General features: G+C 40.0%; 1 protein-coding gene across 1 annotated transcript in view; it reads left to right on the forward strand.

Annotated features, from left to right (window-relative positions):
* TTC28 (tetratricopeptide repeat domain 28) overlaps positions 1-21,309 on the forward strand; it is a 588,080-nt gene that overhangs the window by 417,991 nt on the left and 148,780 nt on the right. The window contains 1 exon segment of the mRNA XM_027566429.1: positions 15,767-16,274. Coding sequence (XP_027422230.1) covers positions 15,767-16,274 — 508 coding nt within the window.

The raw sequence follows: 21,309 nt of genomic DNA on the forward strand, positions 1-21,309 counted from the left end.
ATATTTATATGTTTTTATTATATATACACTATATATACATACATACATATATAGTATCACCTCTTGCTTTTTGAGATCTGTCTCTCTTTTCTTCTCTTTCTTACCTGAATTTCCCATTTCCTATGCTCTTACCTGAATTTCTCATTTCCTAAGCAGTTTTTACATCTACAGTGGCATTAAAATTAATATGCATACAGAGGAGACAGTTTCAGGTACAATATTCATGTCAAATATTATTTGAGAAACTTGTCTTTATTTTTTGTTTTTTTTTTTTGCACAAGAAAGTTATAGGAATAAATAGTGAAGTAAGGTTCAGAACACAAGCAGGCAGAAACATAGCACATGGAAGTTATCTATCAACGCCCAGGGAGTAATGCAGATGCCTGGAATACAAACGTGATTTAAAAAAAAAAAAATTATCTATTTTTAGTTGGAAGGATAATATTTTATAATATTGTGTTGGTTTCTGCCATACATCAACATGATTTAGCCATACATAGGTATACGTATGTCCCCTCCTTCCTGAACCTCCCTCCCACCACATCCCACCTCTCTAGGTTGTCACAGAATGCTGGGTTTGAGCTCCTTGCATCATACAGCAAATTCCTACTGGCTATCTATTTTACATATGGTAATGTATATGTTTCAGTGCTACTCTCTCCTTTCCCGACTATGTCCACAAATCTGTACTGTACAACTGCATCTCCATTACTGCCCTGCAAATAGGGTCATCAGTACCATCTTTCTAGGTTCCATATATATGCATTAATATGTATTTGTTTTTCTCTTTCTGGTGTACTTCACTCTGTATAATAGGCTCTAAGTTCATGTACCTCATTGCAACTGACTCAAATGCACTCCTTTTTTGTGGCTGAGTAATATTCCATGTACCACATATATGTATATGGTATATATGTACCACAACTTCTTTATCCATTCATCAGTTGATGGACATCTAGGTTGCTTCCATGTAGGATGATTTTATAGTCAATAAGAAAGCATGCTGTCATTTTTTAATTGTAATATTTTGGTCCCTTTATTTGTGATATGTAATGTAAAGTGCTTCTTAAATTGGTGGCAACTTTGATTTGAAGAAACATGGTATGCCTGGTTCTCAGTGGGTAGTAGCATACTTATTATATGGTATATTTTTTCTAAGGAAGATTTTCATGGTTCCCAGATTAAATTTCCTAGACTTTATTTGGGGGGGGGTACCATTATAATCATTCTCAGGAAAAACAGTACTATAATAAAAATAAGAATGGCTGTGTGTAATCATTTCATGTCGCATGTGAACAATGTAAAAGAAGAAGATTTCATCAGACTTAGGAAGAATGACTAAATGAGGAGCAGCAGGTAGAACAAGGACAGATATGGGGACCATGAGTTCTGGGCATACAGACACCAAAGTGCAACTGAGAAACCCCTGTGTGTCTATGGATCCCCTGTTAGAGCTGTAGAAAAGTTTTAGTGTGTTTGAATTGTGCTTACACAAAACTAGAGCTGAGGTATTGGTACTGCACATTGATTTTGGTATTCTTACTTTAGAGGATGGGATTTTCTTCTTTTATACAGACTGAAATTTGGATTGTTCTTCAAGTGTTTGCCGAGTGCCTGCTATGTGCCAGTTGTTACACTGGACTCTGAAGTTTCAGAGATGAGGACAACTCTTAGCTTCAAGAAAGCCTAGTCTGACCTTTCACATGCTGTGTTCCTCATCCTTCCACCCATATCCTATATCTTATTGCTTTAAATAGAAACTATATGAATCACATCTTTTTGTTTTAGAACATATTTCCTCTGACTTTAGAACATTTTCTGATATTCACTTTTATCCAAAGGAAGCATACCACTGAAAACAAATTTAATAACTAACAAGATGAAGAATTTGGTCACATTTGTAATTAGAAATTTTATCTATTAGTGTAACCTATATTTATTGTCAGTTTGGATATTTTTATAATAAGTTAACGTTTTAAAAAGTAGTTTAGAATCTTAATAAAAATTTTAGTTTTTCTTCAGTGAACTTCAGTTCAGTTCAGTCGCTTAGTCATGTCCAACTCTTTGCAACCCCATGGACTGCAGCACGCCAGGCCTCCCTGTCCATCACCAACTCCTGGAGCTTACCCAAACTCATATCCATTGAGTCAGTGATGCCATCCAACCATCTCATCCTCTGTCATTCCCTTCTCCTCCTGCCTTCAGTCTTTCCCAGCATCAGGGTCTTTTCAGATGAGTCAGCTCTTCACATCAGGTGGCCAAAGTATTGGAGTTTCAGCTTCAACATCAGTCCTTCCAATGAATATTCAGGACTGATTTCCTTTAGAATGGACTGGTTGTATCTCCTTGCAGTCCAGGGGACTCTCAAGAGTCTTCTCCAACACCAGAATTCAAAAGCATCAATTCTTCGGCATTCAGCTTTCTTTATAGTCCAAGTCTCACATCCATACATGACTACTGGAAAAACCATAGCCTTGACTAGACGGACCTTTGTTGGCAAAATGATGTCTCTGCTTTTTAATATGCTGTCTAGGTTGGTCATAACTTTTCTTCCAAGGAGTAAGCATCTTTTTATTTCATGGCTGCAGTCACTGTCTGCTGTGATTTTAGAGCCCCAAAACTAAAGTCTGCCACTGTTTCCACTGTTTTTCCATCTATTTGCCATGAAGTGATGGGACCAGATGCCATGATCTTTGTTTTCTGAATGTTGAGCTTTAAGACAATTTTTTCACTCTCCTCTTTCACTTTCATCAAGAGGCTCTTTAGTTCTTCTTCACTTTCTGCCATAAGGGTGGTGTCATCTGCATATCTGAGGTTATTGATATTTCTCCTGGCAATCTTGATTCTAGCTTGTGCTTCCTCCAGCCCAGCGTTTCTCATGATGTACTCTGCATGTAAGTTAAACAAGCAGGGTGACAATATACAGGCTTGACGTACTCCCAGTTCCATGTCCAGTTCTAACTGTTGCTTCCTGACCTGCATACGGATTTCTCAAGAGGCAGGTCAGGTGGTCTGGTACTCCCATCTCTTTCAGAATTTTCCACAGTTTATTGTGATCCACACAGTCAAAGGCTTTGACATAGTCAATAAAGCAGCAATAGATGTTTTTCTGGAACTCTCTTGCTTTTTCCATGATCCAGCGGATGTTGACAATTTGATCTCTGGTTCCTCTGCCTGTGAACTTACTGTGTTCTTTTTTAGATCTTAGTGTGATGTCCTCTTTCTCTGGATATCCCCAGAAAGGAATGTTTATGTGCTTGTATACCCAAATAATTTCTGTGTGAAAGGAATAGTGACACAGGGAATGCCAAATGCCACACAAGGGAAGTGACATTTTCAGGTTTTAAAATTAATATGAGAAAGAGAAAGAGAGGCCCTAATTTAGTACATTTAAATTTTGAATAAATATACAAAACAGATTAAATGAATATATGACTTTAAGATTACTTACTTTACTTGATTTTATTGGTGTTGAGCATCTGTAATAAACTCTAGCAGTAATTGAATACTTGTGATGTGCTGGATGCAGCTCTAAGTTCTTTAAGTGTATGCTTGTAACAATCCCATGAGATAGGTATCATTACCCCCACTTTGTAGATAAGGAGACAAGGACAGAGAGTCAGGAAGATGGCCAGCAGCGACAAGATTTCAACCTAGACAGTCTAATCGCTATATTGCCCTGCATTGCTGAGTGCATTATTATTCAGGAGACAGAATCAATAGTTGTTAGAAAAATTGCTAAAGTTTGACTTAAGTTTTAAAGTTTGCCACTGAATTTGTCACTAAATAGCTGGCTTAGATTTTAGAGAGAGGAGTACTATGTATTTAAAATATATTACAAACCTCATCTGTTAACATTGTCATATAACTTTAAAGGTAATATTTATTATTTAAAATGGTCAGAAATTAATTCTGAGTGGATATTTTGCATAAATAATTAGCATTAAAGTGAAGATTATTAAATAAAAGATAGTGTAATTATAACTTTACAAGTATGATAAATCTGGTCTGGCATAGGTGCTGACTATGAGGGCCAAAGGACAGGGAAAAGTCAATGATAACACTGAGCTTTTAACTAGTTGTTGAAAGAAATAGAGATAGTCACTTCTTTCATTAAGACTTTGGAAAGGTGATGAGACATGAGTTTGAGGTGATTGTTAGATGTTGTGATGGAATGTGGGCAAAACAGAGTGAGGAGCTTTCCAGTTGGGGGCCTGAAGATTTGGCTCTAGTCCTGCTGTTGCTGGTCATTAGCAGGTTGACCTGCTGCCAAGGTACTTGACGTATCTTGGTCTTAGTTTCTGTATCTAAAGACATTGAGAAGTACTATTGCAAAGTGGTTTTCAAGCCTGCAGGGTGCCATAGATTCTCTTAAGGGTGCTGGGGAGAAAAGTGCACTCTAGTCTAAGTAACCTAAACAACTACACTTTTAATCACATTTATCACACGTATTTTTAATTTGATTTTTCAAAAGTTTGAAAACTGATGAATCAGGTGATCTCTAAGGCCTCTTCCAGCTCTAAAATCCCATCTCTTTTTCTGCAATCTGAGTTTATAATCATCCAAAAGGGATAGAATTTGAATCTGCTAGAATGAGCGAAAGTACTGAGAGCTGAGATGGTGGGCCATTTATTCCTGAGCAGTTAGAAGCTGTGAATTTAAGAAGGTCTTAGCCTGCGCTGGGCCCTGTTCTTCGTAGTGGGAGGGCCGTAACAATCTTCCTTCATGGATGGTAGCAGAAGTCCTCAGTTGTTTCTTAATTTCCTAACATCTTTCCAGGATCGTGGTGGACTCCTTTCCAGCCAATGAAAAGATTCCTTGTTTAAATTGTTAATCTGCCTATCCTTGTAAATAAGCTGTCCTTTTCTTGGGCTTTCATCCTTCCAAGAAATGTCTCTTCTGCCTCTTGTATGTGCATTTGAACACATATGTGTTTTCCATCTTTTTTCCTCTCCACATTTCTCCATTACATCCTGCTCAGCCAAAGACAGCTTTTATGATTCAGTCTTCAAAGGGTGATTGACTCCATTCCAGCTCCCTACGGAACAATGTTTTGTAGTCCACTAAAATTCAGGTTGGCTGGCAAGTGTGGAATGGAGTAGTTTTGATTGGACTAAACAGTATTGATGCATAAGAAACTTGAATGAATTATGTCATAAAAAAACTAATTTGAGATTAAGTTATCTGCCTATCACTCCCCCAAATAAAACTGAAGATATAGGTGAAACTGAGAATGGGAAAAAAGTTTCCAAAAGTCATGTTAACTGATTATTTTGAGTGAGTGAGAAAATCTATACCTGGTGAAACTCACTTCCCTGTAGGACTACCAGGACTCTAGGATTTTTCACTTGGTCATCATCTTGTGGTCAAAGAGCTATGTAGAATGGAATTCTTAATAAAAATCTTTCTGGAGGGATAGCATGTGGCTGCCATGGCAAGTGTTAAGATGTAAAGGAGGGAGGAGAACCTTTAGGTAACCTGGAAGAGATGTTAAGAAGGAACACCTTCTGTCTGACATTCCCATCAGCCTCACCGCTTGCAGTCCTTCACGAGGAAGCAGCACACACTCTTGCATTGGCTGCAACTTGGCAGTTACAGCACACAGCACAGATGCCTGATGGACTGAATCAAGTGTACATGGAGCATCACGTTTAAAAAAAAAGAATTCATTATAAATTCTGGCAGTTTTTATAGTATAATTAAAATGTCTAACAGGATACCTCTGGGAAACTAAATGCAGTTTTACTATTTATAGAGCCAGCAGAGGTAGTGTTTCTTGCCAACTTTCATATCTTATGACCTATAAATTGCTCTTAATAGCTAATCTGTCATCCAGTTTCTCAAACAAGAAAGCTTGTTTCCTTATTAATCTGTTAATTTGCATCTGCAAAGGACATTTACAAATTCTTGGTTTGAAAACATTGCTGTATTAATGCTGGGCATTATAAATAATTTATCACCTGTGATAGAAACTCTTAGGTCTAGGTAATAGATCTTTCTGACACTGTATTATTCTTCCAACCCTAATATAATTTTGATAAAAATAATTATTGTGAAAGCTCCTCTGGCCCCGTAACATTAGAAAAGGCTGACAGGTTACTCTGGAGAAGTTATAACCATCACTAATGGCTCTCTAAGCTCATAATAATAGATTCAAACCAGCTATTCCAACTATGGTATTCAGTTCAGTTGCTCAGTTGTGTCTGACTCTTTGCGACCCTATGGACTGCAGCACCCCAGGCCTCCCTGTCTATCACCAGCTCTCGGAGCTTGCTCAAACTCATGTCCATTGAGTCTTTGATGCCATCCAGTCATCTTATCTTCTGTTGTCCCCTTCTCCTCCTGCTTTCAGTCTTTTCCCAGCATCAGGGTCTTTTTAGATGAGTCAGCTCTTTGCATCAGGTGGCCAAAGTATTGGAGTTGCAGCTTCACTTTCAGTCCTTCAAATGATTTCCTTTGGAAATCAGGACTGATTTCCTTTAGGATGGACTGGTTGTATCTCCTTGCAGTCCAAGGGACTCTCAAGAGTCTTCTTCAACACCACAGTTCAAAAGCATCGATTCTTAGACGCTCAGCTTTCTTTATGGTCCAACTCTCACATCTATACATGACTACTGGAAAAACCATAGCTTTGACTAGATGGACCTTTGTTGGCAAAGTAATGCCTCTGCTTTTTAATATGCTGTCTAGAAGACTGCTAAAGATCGTCTAATTAAAATTTTCCCTATTTATGCAGAGTTTAAGTCTCTTCTTCAGGCTGTGGCTGTGAGTTCACAATTCTTAGTGATCCCATTTCAGGAAGCTTTCTCCCTACCAAGAGCCTTAATATTTAACTGTTTTTTGTTTGTATTTTGATAATTTGTTTTTTCTTTGTTGCAATCCAAGAAGGATTTCTGGAAGTAGGAAACAAAACATGAAAGGGAAGAAATCAGAGTAATGAGAGGGTTAGGATCCTATCATATGCTGAAGCCAGGGCAGACTTTGTACCTATTATGGGATTCTATCTGGCTACTAAAAGAAGGCTCTGTATTAAATCATAAGCTTCCTGGTGACTGAAACAAAGAGGTAAACATGACCACTTATAAGATTCATATTTTTCTTAAGATAAAACCATAGCAGCTGCTTTGTAGAAGCTTTGACTCTGAAGGAAATTTTTCCATTGATTGTTATGAAGATGACATCAGGTGGTATCGTGGACAGTGTCCTCAACAATATAGATTATACATTTTTTTATTATTTTGTCTGGTTGGTTTTGTGTGACTATTGAGTAAGCAACTCTGGACATTAGTGATTATTGTAACTTTTTGTACAGAATTACTTCATCAGCTCAACTGCTGACCAAGGGTAGATTTTTCAGGCTATGGTACATTCATTATATAGAGAGTGGATATCATTTAAGATTGTAGGGAGTGTATAGACCCTGCAGAACATGACTCAGTCTTCTCTTTCTACAGGTTTGTATTTGGTTGACTATTAATTCCTCCTAAATTGATCTGCAGTGTGGGTAAATTACTACCAAGTAGACCCTTGTATTTAGGTCTACAGATTAATACAGATTTTTAAAGATTAGCTAAGTTTCTGTATTTAGTACCCAGTTCTCCTCAAATTTAGTTTTTCTAGAAAAATGACTAAAATTCCCGCATGTAAAAACCTGTGGTAATTCAAATAATTGAACCACTAGATAGATAGTGACTGGAGCATGAAAATGATTAATTTATGCTCAGTATTGTGGTCAGGGTAGACGAGGTTAGGCTGCAATAATAGTCAGTTCCCAAATCTTAGCACCTGATTTCTTGTGCCCACTGTGTGTGTGTTATAAGTCTGCCAGGGCTCTGTTCTACAATGCTGAGATTGTCACTTGAAGTTCAGTTCAGATGGAGCAGTACATAGCAAGGAGAAGAGGAAATGTGGTGAAGCCTGCACTGGTTCTTAAAGCTTTACATGGATGTGAGCACATTTATTGGCCAAAGAAAGTCGTATTGCCACTCATACCTGACTTCTTGCAGGCAGGGATGTGCAGTCTTACCTGCTTTGATGCAGAGATACCAGCAAACTTGTGAATATCCCTAAAGCCTACCCTAATATCATGGAGGGGTTTAGTTGCTAAGTTGTGTCCGACCCTTGGAACCTCATGAACTGTGGCCCATCAGGCTCCTCTGTCCATGAGATTTTCCAGGCTAGAATACTGGAGTGGGTTGGCATTTCCTTCTCCACCCTTATATCATTAGGGCCTAACATAGATCTTATTGTATTCTAATTAGTCATTATTTTGGTTAAACATGTTGTTGTTACTACCAGTCTCCCTCCTTTTTAGCTACTTCGTGGAAATATGTGAAAATATGAATCTAATCCCATCAGTCTCCCGCTTAAATGTGTGGTTGTTATCGCCCTATGGGTGGATCATGAATTCTTCAGTAGAGGCTAAACTGCGTGTATGAGCATAAGAGCCGGAGTCTGATGTCTGTGGATGTGAACCCTGGCTTTGCTATTAGTTGTGTATTTTTAGGCATGTCATTTTATGAGTCTAGCGTTATCTCAAAAATGAATTTAATAATAACACTTAAGAGGGTTTTTATAAGATTAAATGAAATAACATAAATGGAATATATTTTAGATTTTACAAATTGATAGACAGACGGAATTCATCCAAACTTCCCTTTACAGGCTTCTCTCCAGCACCATCCCCTCTCCCAGGTCTAACTGGTTGTTTGGTCTCTAGTCACTATACACTCTGTCATACTTCATGCCTTTGCTGGTGCTGTTTCCATTTCCTAGAATTGCCCACTCCCCCAGTGAGGAAAACTCCAATTTATTTATTAATTTTCTTAACTAATAGACTTCATTTTTAGAGGAATTGTAGATTTACAGAGAATTGAGCAGATAGTACATAGAGTTCTCACATTCTGTCTCTTTTCTCACTCAGTTTCCCCTCTTAGTAACATCTTACACTAATGTGGTACATTTGTTACAATTGACAAACTGATAGTTAATATATTATTACTAACTGAAGTTCATAGTTTATGCTAGCATTCACTATTGGTGTTACACATCCTGTGAGTTTTGACCAACATGTGATGCACTGTGTACATAATTATAATGTCATGCAGAATAGTCTCACGGCCCTAAACCCCCTGTGCTGTATCCTCTCCCCACACTGAAACCACCGATCCTTTTGCTTTCTCTGTAGTTTTGCCTTTTCCAGAGGATCACATAGTTGAGATTACATAGTGTAATAGTGTGTAGTTTGTTAAGACTGGAATCTTTCATCAAGCAATATACATTTAAGGTTTCCTTCATGTCTCTTTGTGGCTCAATAGATCATTTATTTTCAGTGCTGAATAGTACTCCATTCTAAAGATATACCAAGTTTTATTTATCTGTTCACCTATTGAAAGACATCTTGATTGCTTCCAGCTTTTAACCATTATGAACAAAGGTGTTGCAAACATACATGTGCATGTTTTTGGGTGGACATAGTATTTATTTCCTTAAGGTAAATACTTGGGAGCATGATTACTGGGTCATATGCTATGAGTATGTTTGTAGGAAATGACCCAAATATTTTCCAAGGTGGCTATCCCATTTTGCATTCCCATTAGCAATCAGTGAGAGTTCCTATTGCTCACTTCCTCACCAGGATTCGATCTCGTCAGTTGTGTTGGATTTTCACTGTTCTGATAGGTGTGTAGCGGTATCTCGTTGTTTTAACTTGCAATTCTCTGATGATACATGATGTGGGCATCTTTTAATATGCTTCTTTGCCATCTGTATATAGTCAGCCCTCCATATCCACAGGTTCTGCATCTATAGATTCAACAAACCACAGGTTAAAAATATTTGGGAAAAAAAATCCAGAAAGTTCCAAAAAGCAAAATTTGAATTTATCATGCACCAGTTCTTTGGAAGGAATGATGCTAAAGCTGAAACTCCAGTACTTTGGCCACCTCATGCAAAGAGTTGACTCATTGGAAAAGACTGATGCTGGGAGGGATTAGGGGCAGGAGGAAAAGGGGACGACAGAGGATGAGATGGCTGGATGGCATCACCGACTCGATGGACGTGAGTTTGAGTGAACTCCGGGAGTTGGTGATGGGATAGGGAGGCCTGGCATGCTGCAATTCATGGGGTCGCAAAGAGTCGGATGTGACTGAGCGACTGAACTGAACTGAGTGACTATTTACCTTGTATTTACATTAGGTATGCTGTGCTTAGTTGCTAAGTCATGCACAACTCTTTGCAACCCAATGGACTATAGCCCGCCAGGCTCCTCTGTCCATGGGGATTCTCCAGGCAAGAATCCTGGAGTGGGTTGCCATGCCCTCCTCCAGGGGATATTCCCAACCCAGAGATTGAACCCAGGTCTCCTGCATTGCAGGTGTGTTCTTTACTAACTGTGCCACCAGGGAAGCTGAATTTACATTATATTAGGCATTATAAGTAATCTACAGTTAATTTAAAGAATATGGGAAGATGTGCATAGGTTATATGTACATGCCATACCATTTTACATGAGGGACTTGAGCATCCACAGGTGTTGGTACCTGCTAGAGTCCTGGATCCAGTGCCTTGCAGATACTGAAGACAACTGTATCTTCTTTGGTGAGGTATATTTTCAGGTTTTTTGTCCATTTTAAAGTTGGATTGTTTTCTTGTTGTGTTTTAAGGGTTTTTGTTTGTTTGTTTGAATGTTTGATATATTTTGGATATGGATACAAGTCCTTTGTCAGATAAATGTTTTGCAAATATCTTCTCCCAGCTTGTAGCTTGTCTTCTCAGTCTCCTAGCCATATTTTTCACTGAGCACAGTTGTTAATTTTAATGAAATCCAACTTAGTAATTTTTTCTTTCATGGGTCATGCCTTTGGTGTTTTATCTATAAATTCATTGCCAAACTCCAGGTCCCCTAGAATTTCTCTTATCTTTAACGAGTTTTATAGTTCTACATTTTACATGTACTGTGATCCGTTTTGAGTCGGTTTGTATGCAAGGTGTAAAGTCTGTGTCTAGATTCGCTTTCTTTGCATCTGGATGTCCAGTTGTTCCAGCACCATTTTTTGAAAAGACTGTCCTTTCACCTTTGAATTACTTTTGCTCATTTGTCAAAATTAGTTGATTCTGTTTGTGTAAGTCTAGAGAATTTTCATGAGTGTATGAGTGACTAAGGAAATGAACCACCCAACAGATCCCAGACACTCTAATATCTTTGTCAGTTTTGACCACTTAAAGTGCTTTTACCAACATTTTGTATTGCATATACCAATAATTCTAAAATGCCCTGGAGTAAAGGGTAGATTTTCTTATGCCTACCTTAGCAGAAGAGTATTATGAGTAATATGCTTTAGCATATGAAGATAATAACCCTTCCCATCATCAGTGGGGCAAGCTTCTTGTGTTGTCTTTTTAGTTTTGGTAACATAACATCATGTTCTATTTTCTGGTCATCTGTCTCCTACCACATCTTTGAAATGAGACCCCTGGGTTGGGAAGATCCCCAGGATAAGGGAATGGCAACCCACTCCAGTATTCTTGCCTGGAGAATCCCATGGACAGAGGAGCCTGGAGGGCTACAGCCCATGGGGTCGCAAAGAGTCAGATATGACTGAGTGATTGACACTAAGTGAGTGTTGTCTTGGTTAGGGTAGGTAAATAAATGAAAATTAAACATTTTGAGCATCTTCTGTGAACCCTGAAAAGAGCTCTTTACAATTTCTATCTTATGTTGTACTCATCAGAGCACTGGGAAATATTAATATTCCCATTTACATATAAAGAAACTGAGGCTCAGAGATGTGGCATAACTTGTGCAGTATTACATGGTTTTCCTTGGAACCCGTACATGCCTGATTCCAGAGTCTGTCCCTATTCTTCTCCACCCCTCTGCCTCTTGGGTTGCAGGTGGTAATGCCTTAGGTTCATGGGCACTGAACTGGCAGGGGATACAAGATGTGTGTGGACTGGGACAGTAAAGATGAAAAAGTGTATTTCTGGTACTAGTTGTGGGAGTATTTCCCCTGTTCTTAAAACTATATGCAGTTAATCAGCAATTATGTCAAATATTCTCTATCTGTGTGTTTAATCATCCCACAAAATAAAACCCTTATGAAAATATATACAATAAGGGGAAAAACATTCTAGCTGTGAAGGAAAGCATGTTTAATTCTTCAAAATAATATTTAATAGTAGTATCATCAATATGGTTATAGTTGGGGTAGTTTTGTTGTTCTTTAGTCGCTAAGTTGTGTCCAGTTTTTTGCAACCTGTGTAGTTTTAGATTTTGTCTATTTTATGTCCCAAACTGAAAGTCCTTAAAGGTGGTTTGAAAAAATATGAGCCAGTTTCCTTCTCTAGCTTCATGTCCCATGAAAGGACTCGTCAGGTGCAGTTCTTCTGCAAATACTCAGGTTACAGAGCAAGGGGTAATGACTCCTGTGTGTGAAGTCTGCAGCTGGAAATCATGCTTTGGCAAGACCATGGGTAATTTATCTTTTGTAAAAAGAGAAAAGTGTTGTCTTATTCCAACCAGATAGTTTGTTAGCATAACTATTTGTGTGCATTTTGATATTCAAATACAGATGTTCCAAAATGTTTCCGCTGTGGGAAGCAGCTGCTGCTATTCTAGCACAGAAATCTCAATGAGATTAATATACAAAGGCAGTGTGAACCTTAGTAGCAAGTATAGCATCTGTTTGAGGTGGGGCTTGTGAGTCCCCTAGATAGCGGGTCTTCATATTCTCGTTAACAGCCTGAAACTATTGTTTCAGATCTAAGCTTGTTCTGAAGGAATAGGAACAAAGACAAGTGATTAATTTGTAATTCACTTAGCTGATAAATATCATCACCTGTATTTGCCCAGCGGCTGTAAAACACTGGCCTTCATTTCCAGTGGCAATTGATAGGAATACAGATGTTGGGTCACAATGACTGATGTTTTCAGTGCTGTTACTAGCTTCTGCTCTGGTAGCAGAGCTCAGCCCTGCCAGCTTGCAGTCATAAAACATCCATCCACACCGTAGTGATGCGTTTACAGAGAACTTCACAGTTTACTCAGGACACTCGCACGTACTACTTCATCTGATCCCATCCTAACCCTGGGAAGTACACGTGCTGTCATTATCAGAACAGTTTACATATAAAGAAAACACAGGTGAAGGGGTTGAATGACTTACCAGGGTGACACAGACAGGGCCTCTGACTCTAAATCCTGTTCCATCCCTGTACTACGTCAAGCAGCCTTTCTCATTTCGGAGGCTGTGATGTGTGCTTCAGAAACTATATTGTCCTGTCTGGAGCTGCCGGTTTCCAGGACACCCGCATGAGGAGTCCCAGCCTGATGGTGCTGCCTGCGACTGGCAGGTGCCAGGGAAGAACTAATGCAGTCATTCTTCCCTCTTTCCCTCACACCCCAGAAGGGGTGTGTTCAGGAGAGCTTGAGCAAATGAGCTCCTATGTCTCTCTGGCATTTACAGAAATGAAGAACCAGAAGCAGAAGATCCCTGGGCTGTCATTTGGAGTTGCCATAAACCAGAAATTTCTAAGAACAGTGACGCCTGGGGTGCTGTGCCTGCCCCAGGCCTTATAAATCTATTCCCTGCAGTGTTCAAGGGCTCATTGCCTCCAACCAGACCTACTGTTTGGAATTATCTAGTGAATTATTTATGGTTTACACATTTGACAGAGGCTCATGGCTAAGTTGGAAAACACTCAGTTCCTGGCTTACTGCTGGGTCCTAGAAACATCTGTCTGGAAAACCAAGGCTCAGAAAAGTGAAGTTTCTAAAGGTCCCAGAACTCGGAAACAGCAGCACAGTTTTGAACCACGTACGTCTGATTCCAAGCTATACTAGCTCCAGAGTGAGGGAGCCATGTGTTTTACTTTGAGAGCAGCAGAGATTTGCAGATAGGAGGGTTTGTGAACTGTGTTCTCTCTAGCTCCACTTGGGCACAGAAGGACCCCTGCGAGTAAGGAGGGGAGGGCCAGTTACAGAAGGGAAGGAGAGAGACTGAGCCCCTGGGCCTGCGGCAAGGAGGATAGAAGCTCATCGGGTGTGGGGTGGGGAGTTGTGAGCAGTAGAAAGGCCCATGTGCAATGTGCTGACATGAAGTCTTAACCTCTGATCCCAAAGAGGTTCCCAAAGTAGGAACCAGAGGCCAGTTCACGTCCAAGTGGCATGCTCTTGGGTGACATCATTGCTGCTTCTGCCAGAATCATGTTGCTGCAGGATTGTGATGTTCACGGAATTGTTTCTGCTCTCCACCACTTAGAAAAAAATACAAAAAAGTACATTTCTAAGTGTTTATTTCCTCTCTGTTTTCCTCAGTCTTTTTGTGGGACCATCTGTGAAATGATAAAAGCAGCTTAAAGCTGTATGGAACCTTTGGCAAATACACAATTTGCAAGCATCATGAAGATGGTCAGTCTCAAGTCTCTATTTCAGAGGCAAAGAAATAAGGTAGCAAATCACTCACAGCTATAAAATATTAGTAAAGGTGTTCTGAAGCACACAGACGTGGAACACATCTGATAAAGCAGTGCCCTCATCCAGGTGGGATGGCCTTCCCTAGCCTGGGGGCCCTTTTGAAGATTGCTTGCCCATTTGTGACAGTTTGTTTTATCATTTGTTCTGCCAGGATCACATGTTCATGGTAGAGGGAGGGAGCATCCCAAAAAAAGGGGGCTGTGTGGCTCCAGCTGTAGGTTTGGTGAGAAGGGAGAGGAAGACAGGCAAGTTGCTGAATGAAAAGAAGGGCAGGAAATGTGCAGTGTAACTGCCTTTTATGTCTCTGCAAAGGAGTTAGAAACTAGAGGTGAGACTCTAAGACTGTCTGCACTTAGTAAGATTCTCCAACCCATGAACACATGTAACATCTCCTTAGTTATATTTGTTTCCCTTTGGTTCACTATACCAATAAAGGGGCATTTTCATTAAAACCTTTAAGACAAAAAAGAGGTCATGTTCTTTTCTTCAGACAAGAACTGCTTGAGTGGCAAGCAGTGTGAGGCGACCAGAAAGATAGCATCTTTCTGCAAAGAGGCTGAGGCCAGAAGAGGCTAGAGACAAGAACAGCAGAGCATAAACAGCAAAAGCGGTGGGGAGGCGCCGTGGGGACCACCCCATTCACAGATGCAGTTGTAACTGTCATTTTCCTCTGGTTCTCATCTCATCTAAGCCCTCCACCACAGCCAGCACTGATGAAGTCACACTGAGAGGGCAAAGATAAGAGAACAGGACCCTCCAGTGGGTCCTGGGTCACAGAATTATCAGTCATCATTCCTGATATCTCCCTTGCTGTTAGTGTATCCATTTGCTTTGGGAGAAGACAAGAATTGAGAAATGCCCAGGAGTGCAAAGAGCCGTGCATGGAGTTCTCCTATGAATGTCCTGTGTTATATTCCATGTAATAATTAATTTTGATTTTCTTCAACATTTCCTTGTAACTGCAGAGGTTAATAGCTATTAACAGAGATATAATATCACAATATTAAAAATGTCAAGTCTTTAAGATGAAGGTTATATGACACACAACCTGTTTCTGTGAGATTCGGTATTGGAAGTTACTGATTAAATTGCCATTGTCTTTTATTAGGAACTTGCTGAGTGGAAGCACTGTTTTTCAGTTCTGCATACGTCTGTAGACCTCTGATAGAGACACCATTGGAAATTATATTGGATGGTTACAGTCAAACTCTCAAACATTTTATCTGCTGAAACAAACCAAAGCCATTTTCTGATGTGCTTTCTTTTCTCTGCCTTATCCTTTCTCTCCAGGCAGCTTCATCAGCCCTGAGCAGTCTGGGCCACGTGTACACAGCCATTGGAGATTACCCCAATGCACTGGCCAGTCACAAACAGTGTGTTCTTCTCGCCAAGCAATCCAAAGATGAGCTTTCTGAAGCCCGAGAACTCGGCAACATGGGAGCTGTGTATATTGCCATGGGTGACTTTGAGAATGCTGTGCAGTGCCACGAGCAGCATCTGAAGATAGCCAAGGACCTGGGGAACAAGCGAGAAGAAGCCCGGGCCTACAGCAATCTGGGCAGTGCCTATCACTACAGGAGGAACTTTGACAAGGCCATGTCTTACCACAATTACGTGCTGGAGCTGGCGCAGGAGCTGATGGAGAAGGCCATTGAGATGCGGGCCTACGCTGGCCTGGGCCACGCTGCCAGGTGCATGCAGGATTTGGAGAGGGCCAAACAGTACCACGAGCAGCAGCTGGGCATTGCTGAGGATCTCAAGGACCGGGCTGCAGAGGGGCGAGCGTCTTCCAATCTGGGTAAGTACAGGCTTCCTTGCGGGACCAGGGTCAGGGCCGTGGACTGGAAGTTGCTGGAGTGACCCACTATCTTTGACAGGAATCTGTGTGTTTATTTTCCGTAGTCCTCCTTGCTTGTGTTATATTTTTCCTTCAGATATATTTCCTTGGAGCCTGCCTGCTCTAAATCAAAGGATCCTTTCTGTCATCCCAGCGCTGTGAGCGTTAGAATGCTGAAATACTGGAAAAACAAAACACCCCAACCTTTTAATCTTTCTAGAGAGAAGAGCGAGCAGATTTATCTAATTAGAGAGAAGGGGAATGAAATGCAGATATAAAGCTACGTTTGGTTTAAATGAAAGGGAAGCTGCTAGGAAGTCATCAGTGGAAAGGAATTTGAGAGGATTTTTGTTTAGAGAGATTTCTTTACTTGGTGACTTTAACACGAAGGAAATGTATTTTTTCCTCTCAATGTGTGTATATTCACAAGTGATACAGTATTAGTATAAATGTATAATTATTATTATTTTTTTTTTGAAAAATTTAAGAAATTTGCAGTGTGTTTTGATACACACACTGGGTTGGGCACAAGGTTTGTTTGGGTTTTTCCATAAGATGTTATGAATGAATGAATAAGATGAATGAATTTTTTAGCCACTCCAATACTTGGTTACAGTTTTAAGACCTTTATATATTTGGATGAATTTATAAGGAATGATAAGAGGTGATAAGTATTAGTGTCTGGCTACTTCTTAGAAGATATTGGTAGCTTTTCTCTGTACCCAAGCAGATGTGGGTACATAATGAACCAAGAGAACAGATGTGTTCAGAGGTATAAGCTGAAGTCGTCCTTGAGCCTGGAGCCTATGTTTGTGCCGCAGGAAGTCAGGGTGGGAGAGGACAAGGAGACATTGAGCTTGTTGGCACTAGCGCACGCTTAGCAGGTAGTGGCAGTGCAGTATAGAACTCAGTCCCCTTGCTTATGTGACCTACAAAACCCTACTTCTCTGCATATAATTTTAGCACTACTTCTTCCCCTCTGCCTCCACTTACTGTAACCATACGTTTCATTAATATGGTTGTTAGAATAAGTCTGACAAATCCCTGAAGATGACACTGAAGATGAGATCAGAATGAGAACCTGGAGAGTCTGATAAAAACTGTAGAAATAAGTTCTTGGTATTATATATTCATTCAACAGATTTCAGGTATTTATTGAATCATTACTGTGTGTTGAATCCTGGAATAATTGCCTCAAGTGATAGAGAAGTTTGAAAAAAAAAATGCTTGGCCTCAAAGAACTTGTAATTTAGTTGGTAAAATAAGACTAACCCACAGGGCAACGACGGACTCCCTACAGAGCAGAGTTAATGATGTTGTTGCCATGAGATTCCCGGAAGGGAGTCCCTGAGGAGTGGGAGTAGTCTGGAAGGCTTCTTGGAGGGCATGGCACCCAGGGGAACCTTGAAGAATAGCTGAGATTTGGCCAGAAATGGGATGGCATTGATGGCAAGGGGAATGTGATACAAGGAACTTGATATGATAGGTTGGCCTGTCTGAGGGACAGTGGCATGATTAGCCTTCAGGAATGTGCTAGAGGATGGTAGAAGATTATAAGATTATTATGAAAAGTAAGCAAGGAACTACTAGCGAACAGGAACTCCTGAAGATTTTGAAATGTAGGAGGGAGAACACTGACTAGATGTTTCAAGAAGACAAGTTGGGCAGTGGCATGTAGGAGAGGCTGGAGGGCTTGGAACCTGGAGTGGAGAAGGCTGTGCCTGTTAGACAGTTCATCTTGTGTCAGAAATCTATCATTTTGATTAGTTGTATTTTCCAAAGACTTTGTTCATATAAATTGTTGGATTATTGGCATAAAGTTGTTTGTAATACTTCTGTATTTTCCTTTTAATGCTGGTAGGATATGCCCTGTTTCATTTCTGTTATTGGTAGTTTGTATTCTATACCTGTACAACAGCCCCCTCACCCTTTTCTAGATTATTCTAACTAGAGATTTATCCATTTTCTTGATCTTTTTAAAGAACCAACTTTTGTTGTTGTTAATTTTTTTTCTATCGCTTGTCTTATTTTTTGATTTCATTTTTTTGATTTCATTTTTAGTATTTTCTTTCTGCCACTTTCTTTGGGTCCTCTTTCTAGCCTCTCAAGGTTGTAATTTAGGTTATTGATTTTAGACCTTTCTTATTTCTAATACAAGCATTAAAAAATATAAAATTTCCTCTAATCACTGATTTAGCTGCATCCAATAATTTTTGATATGTTTTTGCTTTCATTGGGTTTAAATTATTTTCCAAAATATTTTATGATTTCCCTTTAAACCCTGTGTTGTTTAGAAGTACCATTTAAAACATTTGGGATTTTCCTACTTTATTGTTATCAAATTCTGGTTTAATTCCATTGTAGTCAGAGAACATACTTTGTAGTATTGCAGTGGGTGTCTCTGCAGGGGCTGTTTTGGTCAAGGTAGTTGATGGTTATATATTGTTAGCATCCACTGTCTGGCATGGCCAGTGCCCTCAGGTAAACAAAGACTCTTAGACTGGGCAGTCTAAGGGTTATAGAGTGCCTCTGAGAGCCAAGGGTAAAGGCTGGACCTCTCTGGGCAAGGTTAATTATTTACTGCGTAAGTGCATATTAAAATTTAGATATAATAATTTTTAGCTCTAGAATTTCCATTTGGTTCATTTAATTAATATTTCAGTTTTCCTAAGATTTATGTGTTTATTCATTACATGTATATTTTCCTTCTCGTAGGCAGCTCTAGTTATTACAAAGCTTATAAAATCTTGCTTCTAGTTCCATGTGGATCATCTCAGAGTTACACCCTTTTGATTGCCTGTTGTTGTCATTACTTTTTAATAGCTTGACCAAGGTATAATTCACATAGCATACTATTTATCCCTTTAAGGTGTGTGATTCAGTGGTTTGTAGTGTAGTCACAGAGTTGTGCATTGATTGCCTTTTGTTTCGAGTTTTTAGTCACATTTTAATGTACTTTTAGATATGGAATTATATCCAACATTGTCAGTGATATTTTAGAAAGACTCTGGATTCTGATATAGTTTTCTTAGCAGTATTGACTTTTGTTGTTGTTTTACCAGTTAACTTAATTCAAACTCCAGATTCTGTCTTTCCTATGATTTCAGGCAGCTGAAATCTCTGTTCAGTCTTTCAGCTTTCATGAAGCTGCTTAGGTCCCAGGTGCTCAGACAGTAAAGAATCTACCTACAAGACAGGAGACCTGGGTTTGATCCCTGGGCTGGGAAGATCCCCTGTGAAGGGAATGGCAACACTCTAGTATTCTTGCCTGGAGAATTCCATGGACAGAGAAGTCTGGTGGGCCCCAATCCATACAGGTCACAAAGAGTCGGACATGACTGAGTGACTAACACACACACACACACACATGCGTATTTCATGAGTTAAACAGAGATTTGTGTAGAATTTATACTCAGAATTCAAGGCTCCCCACTGTGACTCTCTGGGATTTTGCCTTTGTGTTTTCAAACCAGAAAGATGGTGTATATATACTTGAGTTTTAGTCTCACCACATAGCTCTGGTGGGGGTTTGCCCTCTGGTCCCTGCCACCACAAAATGCCCTCTGGCAATTCAAAAATGGGAAATTGACCTAATGCCATTCCCTTCTGCAAAGAGTCAACTCCAACCTTGCTAACAATTTCTCATTGCTTTTGGTTGCACACCAATGTTTTTAGGTAAGTTCCTTCCCCTTCCCTCTCTGTACGAGCCCCCTGCCCCTTCCACACCAACCCTCCTGCCCCCTGTCAGACTCTAACTGTTATCTGTAGGTGGGTGTGTCTGATAGGAGCTGCTCCTCTGTTACTGGAAGTGGAACTCCTACTATCTGTTTTGCTACTATCTGTTTTGCTATTGTTCAGTCGCTCAGTCATGTCCAACTCTTTGCGACTCCATGGACTGCAGCACACTAGGCTTCCATTCCTTCACTATCTCCCAGAGTTTGCTGAAACTTAAATCCATTGAGTCAGTGATGCCATCTAACCATCTTATCCTCTGTCATCCCCTTCTCCTGCCCTCAATTTTTCCCAGCGTCAGGGTCTTTTCCTATGAGTTGGCTCTTCCCGTCAGGTGGCCAAAGTATTGGAACTTCAGCTTCAACATCAGTCCTTCCAGTGAATATTCAGGGTTGATTTCCTTTATGATGGACTCATGTTTGGTGGTGGTTTAGTCCCTAAAGTCATGTCCGACTCTTGCGACTCCATGGACTGTAGCCTACCAGACTCCTAACCCACTACAATTTGATATGTACCTTTTGTACCCTGAAAAAGATCAACGGTGGTTTCCTGCTGGCTCAGTTGAAAGATCTCTTGATCTCACCTCTAAATTTCCCTAATCAGTACACAACATTTGGCAGGCTTTACTCTTTGGTAAAATTCTCTCCTCCTTCAGTTTCTGGGAAGCACCACTGTCCTGATTTCTTCTTGGCTGCTCTTTCTGTACCATCTTCATTGGCTTTTCTTTAAGAGGGGGAAAAAAAAAGAAAAGTTACAAAAGTGGTACTTACTTTTGTTAAAAATTCTTACACTATGAAAGGGTATAAAGTAGAAACAAGAGGTGCACCCCTTACATTCTTTCTTCCGCCACACTCTTCAGAGCTAACTGCTGTTGGCAACTTGGTGAGACTCGTTCCAAACCTTCTTATTCTGCACGCAAACACACAGTGGTACAGTCACATATGTAAATATACACACGTGTGCACAGGTTGGTCCTTTTTTAAAAACTTGGATCATGATGTATATCCTTTTCAGCCACCTGCTTTTTTTAGCCCACTTTCCCTCTTGGGCTTCCCTCTGTGTCATTATTCCGATTCCCTACTTTATTTTTAATGGACCTTTTCCATTGTGTTGCCATGTGTTAAATGTGGGAGTTCTTGTATTTTGTTCCTGATTCTTTCCCCTTCTTTGTATCTTGTTCTTTATAATTTACGCCACCACACCTTCAGCTGCTGCTTCAGCACACATTGTTTCTAAACTTGTTTTCACCAGGTCTGACCTGCTG

This window comes from Bos indicus x Bos taurus, chromosome 17, assembly GCF_003369695.1.
Source record: "Bos indicus x Bos taurus breed Angus x Brahman F1 hybrid chromosome 17, Bos_hybrid_MaternalHap_v2.0, whole genome shotgun sequence".
Taxonomy (NCBI): domain Eukaryota; kingdom Metazoa; phylum Chordata; class Mammalia; order Artiodactyla; family Bovidae; genus Bos; species Bos indicus x Bos taurus.